We start from the raw sequence: 5391 nt of genomic DNA on the forward strand, positions 1-5391 counted from the left end.
AATTGTTCCTCCCTAATACAAGCCTCTAAGTAACGTCTTAATTCACCTTCTCGCCAAAATATTTTTGAGAATAAAATCATGTAAATCATATTATATTTATCTGTACTGTTATTTTAGCAAATAGGGTACTTTGGTGTTACAAAATCCCATCGAGTTTTCAAAATACTCTTTATATATTTTGTTTAAAAAAATAAAAATAAAATCCACTAACAATACTTCAACTCATAACTTTCGAGTTATTACACACTCGAATTTATCATCATACTAAATCTAATCTTCACTTAAATTTATTCAAAAAATATAAAAATTAAATTACAACTGCCAATTGATTATTATCTAATAAAACTTCACAAACAAACAATACCTCATAAAGATATAGTCAAAGCCTTTGACCTCATTAGCTATACTATCATATTGATTATAATTGTGAAATCATTCATCTCAATACTTCCTGTTTGATTTTTTATTATTTTAATTATATTCATAAATTATATAATTTTAATTTTTTTACTATTTTAATTACACCCCTAAATATACTTAATTTATTATTCTTAATAAATTTATTAAAATATATAATTGACTCAAAATTTCATAATTTAAGAATGTAATTGAAACGTATGATGCACAAAAACTTATTGAGGCTGTCGTTTCGGTGTTTCTATTTTCAAAAAGCCAAGAAATATTTGAGCTATTTTTGTAATTTTAGAAACTTTTTTGTAGTCATTTTGTAATATTACAAAAATATCGAAGTCGCGTTTTAGATTTGAAAACGCATTTCCATCCACAAATAAAGATGATTTTTTTTTTTACTTTAACTCAAAATTTTTAATTTTTTATCTAATTTGTTTTTAAAATTTGTTTAAATGCATTATGTAATTTATGTTTATTTTTAGATTTAATAATTAATTTTAATATATTAAAAATTATATTTATAAAAAAAGTTCCTATATTTTTTTATTTACATATTTTTGTTTCTTATTTTTTAAAAAAATAACGTTTCTCTATTTCCGTTTTGTACCGCATCTATTTTTCGTTTCTGTTTCTATACTATTCAGATTAAAACAACAAAAAAATTAATTATTTAAATAAAAAAAAAAAAACCATGCAAATCCAAGAAGTTAAAATATGTATTTGGCAACCCATATTTTATTCTTATGGGTCTCAACTCAACATCCTCTGGCAAACTTAAAACTGATCAGAGTACGAGTGGTAATTAATCCAATTGATCACACCAATCAATGAATCAAAACCCACAACTCAAGGAGTAATTTGCGTGAACTTGAACACTGTTCTTGTCCATTTTCTAGGGTCCGATAGCCATGGAAGAGTTGATTTTCCGGGAAAGAGAACAGATAAAAGAACAACCGGCAAGATGGGTTCTAGAAGTCAAAACACACATACGATGTAATAATGAGTGCATTGAGAATTGTTCAAACATTGCAACTGTTTTCTATTCAAAAAGAGAACACCATCATATATGTAGAGCCTAGATGCAAATATATATATATATATGCATAGATTGCTCAATAATCAGAGAGAGTTTGAACTATAGTACTATGCTGTTATTATGATCAAATGATAAGGAATCCACAGCTAGATGTATGATTAATCATGACTTTTTGGCTGTGTATATATAGATATGTATAGATACACTATCATCGTCAGCAACAGCTTTATTGGATGATGTGTTTGAGAAGACAAAAAAGCAAAGTCCAATCTCCAAACCCTAAGCCCCAGCCCCCACTGAAATAATTTCATACCCAAAGCAAAGCAAAGCAAAGCTCAGATCTGACACCACCACTGCCTTTTAATTCCTTCTCCCAAACAGCTAAGCTTTCAAACCCAGAAAATGAAGCCATTAATGATGAAATACAGATCTAATATTCATGTAAAATGAACCGAACCAATCACATAAATGATTAATCACATGTGGAGATGAGGTAAGCATTCATCAATGGAAGTTTAATTGGATTCATCATCATGTGGATATATATATATGCAAGAAGAAGAAATAAAACTTTTATAATATATATGTTTATATATTTATATATATGAACCCAACCAATCACATAAATGAGCCGGCTAGCTAGCCACTGTCTCTCTCCCCAATATGTCTCAGCAAACTACACAAATATGAAAATAGGATTTCTTGTTTGGATATACATTTCTAGGGGTAAGGAAAAGAAAAGAAAAGAAAAGAAAAAAAGGGGGGAAATAGCTAGTAATGGTAGCTAGATATGATGAGCAAAGATGGTAACAAACTTCTCAGTGAGGACAAGCAGTATTAATGGCTACTGAGATGGAAAGATGACAATATAATCGATAGCTGCCGTTACAAATCCCTCATCGTCACGCCAGCCACTGTGCCGCAACCGCCGATCGAGATTCAATCACTTACCGGTTGGATATGGGGTTGGGGCCGCTCGGAACTTCGTGGGCGCCGGCTTCAAACTTCCAGCGAGCCGAAGGAGGAGTACTAGTAGTTGACGACGACGACGAAGTGTGTGACTTGTGGCTGTTCTTGCGGTGCAAGTTCATGGGGGAGCTAGCGGACGGGACGGGGCCGGCGGCGGCCATGGAGGGCTTCAGAGGATCTGCAGAGTGGACGAGGACGAGGAGGACGAAGAGGAGGCCGAGGAAGAGGAGGAAAGGGTGAGGTTTGGCTGTTGGGGTTTGGAAGAGTGATGACGATGAAGAAGAAGATTTGAGCGTTGCCATGCAATTAGCTGGAAGAAGAAGAATTAGCCACCCCCCAATAGCCCAGAGGAGATCAATATCCATGAACCAATATTCCACCGCCAAGGCTGCTAATAGATAGAGAGAGAGAGAGAGAGAGAGAGAGAGGCTTAAGCAAAAGTGGAGGATGGTGGAAGAAAGGAGGCTTTGAAATTCTGCACAATCCAGAAATATACCAACTTAATTAGCATGCAAGTATAAATGAAAGGTGCCAGTAATATTGCTGCGTGAATTTACTCAACTGCCCCTATTTCCTCGTCCAACTAACTACTTCTATAAATGCATAGCCCCTCCATTTCATTGCCCAAAGGAAATTCCCATAAGGCAACTGTTGTTTGAAAAAGTAGGCATATAATTGATTGTCCAATTGGGTGTGCGTGTACGCAAACTAATATGGTTTAACCCATCTTCACTGTGAAAAGAAAAATCTCTAATTGGATAGATGTAATGATCTCATTAAAATTAATAGACGTTTAATGTACCTTTTGGGGAGGGGGATCGTTAGTCTACTTAGAATATAGTTAGGTTGCGAGTTCAATTCCATCTTCATGCAAAAATATACAATTAACTATATCTCTCTGTGGGGTTAGGTTTCTGGGTTTCGACTCGTGATGAATTTATCTGTTTACCCATATGTAATCATAGACAGTGGTGAAAACTAGATCTTGAATTAGAGACAATAAAAATCTCTATTTTGTATACTAAATTTTGTTGATATTACTTAATTATCTTTATCTTTTTTATTTTAAGAGAATAAGAATTAGATAACATAATAATTTATATACATAACATCAAGGAGTTAAGTGAAATTTTAGAAATTGACGAAGGACAATTGTATGCCCTCAAATATATGTAATTTTGCCCTTGGTTATGAAATAGGTAAATCTCAAGTTTTAAAGATGTAAGATAGGTGACCCCTTGAATTTCTCATATTAAAAAAAAAAAATTAACTGAGTACTTTTGTCATAGTTTTAGAAATTATTTTTAAATTTTAATTATATATATATATAGAGAGAGAGAGAGAGAGAGAGAGAGAGCAAAGGGGCATTATGTAAGTTAGACATACATTTAATAAAGAATGCGGGGGAGGAAAAGTCAAGAAAGAGAGAAAGGGAGAGGGGTGGTGGTGGTGGCCGGTTGGCCAAGAAATCGGAAAAATGGCGATTTTGTTCTTTGTTTTAGAGCTTGCTTTGCTTTAGGCAAAAGAGTGTCCCTTTCACGGCCCTACGGCGGCGCGTGACCGGCAACCTTACGGTATGGGTATTATATAAAGCTCCTCCGCCACTCTAAAAAAACAAAAGTTAAAAAGCAGGGGAGGGGGGCATTGGTCACCCTTGACCAGCACCGAGGAGCACTTTGGCCTATTTCAAAATTCAGACACAATGATGTCTAACAAAGCTGTGTCTTTAGGCTTTATATCGTAATGATTAAATTATATTACTTTTGTATAAAGAAGAGTGAGAGCACGCGCTTGAGAGGGAGCGTCGGTGTGTTGTTTCAGAAAAAAAAAAGAAAAAATAAATAAACATACGGAAAAAGCATGCTGAAAGCAAAGCATCGTATTCTCTCCTATTTCTCACTTGGAATGGCGCTGCTGCCTCTCTCTCTCTAACGGTGAAAGAAAGGGAAGGGCAATTCCAATAGCTTGTCTCCATGATGGGTAGTCCATGGGTCCCCTCCACATCCTCCATGGACATGCATGTATACATCACATGCATATGTGAGAGAGTGAGTGAGAGAGAATATTATATTATGTGCATGGTTCTTACGTTGTGTTCCATTCCATTCCGTCCAAAAATTATATTTTTATAATTTATTTTAATTATATTTTTAAATTTATATTTTCAAATCATTTAATCTCTATACTTTAATTTTTTTTGTGACAATTTTAATTTTTTATTATTTTAATTACACCCCTTACACCTATTTTTTTTATTAGAGTAAGATGAATTAATTCAACTATTTTTTTTAGAAGTTAAAATATAGGAATTAAATTTATTCAAAAATATAATCAAAATAATAAAAAAAATTAATGATTATAAAAAAATATAAAAACAAAAATATGAATTTGGGATCCATAAATCACCACGACCATGCTTATATTTATTAAATTAATTAAAATTTAGAATGGATTCACTGAGCTCCTCAATCGTTGCCTATACACTAGAGAGAGAGAGAGAGTGTTTTACTTGTTGATGTATCTAAGCATTCCTTTCTTCTTTGTCCTTTCTCTTCTTTTAATGGAATAGAATAGAATAGCCAAGTCAATGTACCCTTTTATTATTTCTTTTTGGTACATGGGAACAACCTACATATGTCACTGAATCGTAGCTTTGATTGGGGAAAGCAAAACCTGTTAAGCACGTGATGTTAAGATTTAGGATCGGTTTTGTTTGATTTAAGGCAGAGATTAGGTTTTACCTTACAAATATTTTAATTTGTTTGTGTGCCAATATATAAAACTGCAATTAGATCGAATCGAGTAAAATTTTATTAAACTTAACCTCGACTCGTAAACTAATTTTTAGATAACTCAAGCTTAACTCATTCAAAGATTGACAAGTCAAGTTTAAGCACTTCCTGACAAACTTGATAAGAGCTCAAGCTCATGCCCATCAACAAGTTTGATCTCGCTAGAATTTGTTATTTTGGTTA

General features: G+C 33.2%; 1 protein-coding gene across 1 annotated transcript; it reads right to left on the reverse strand.

Moving 5' to 3' along the window:
- Positions 1-1754: 1754 nt before the first annotated feature.
- On the reverse strand, positions 1755-2781 carry LOC127786750 (CLAVATA3/ESR (CLE)-related protein TDIF-like). The gene is made up of 2 exons (XM_052314394.1): positions 2399-2781; positions 1755-1833 (listed from the first exon to the last, which is right to left on the reverse strand). The coding sequence occupies exons 1-2, from the start codon at positions 2779-2781 to the stop codon at positions 1755-1757; spliced, it is 462 nt and encodes a 153-aa protein (XP_052170354.1).
- Between the last annotated feature and the right edge of the window lie 2610 nt (positions 2782-5391).

Source organism: Diospyros lotus, chromosome 12 (assembly GCF_014633365.1).
Source record: "Diospyros lotus cultivar Yz01 chromosome 12, ASM1463336v1, whole genome shotgun sequence".
In the NCBI taxonomy this organism is placed as follows: domain Eukaryota; kingdom Viridiplantae; phylum Streptophyta; class Magnoliopsida; order Ericales; family Ebenaceae; genus Diospyros; species Diospyros lotus.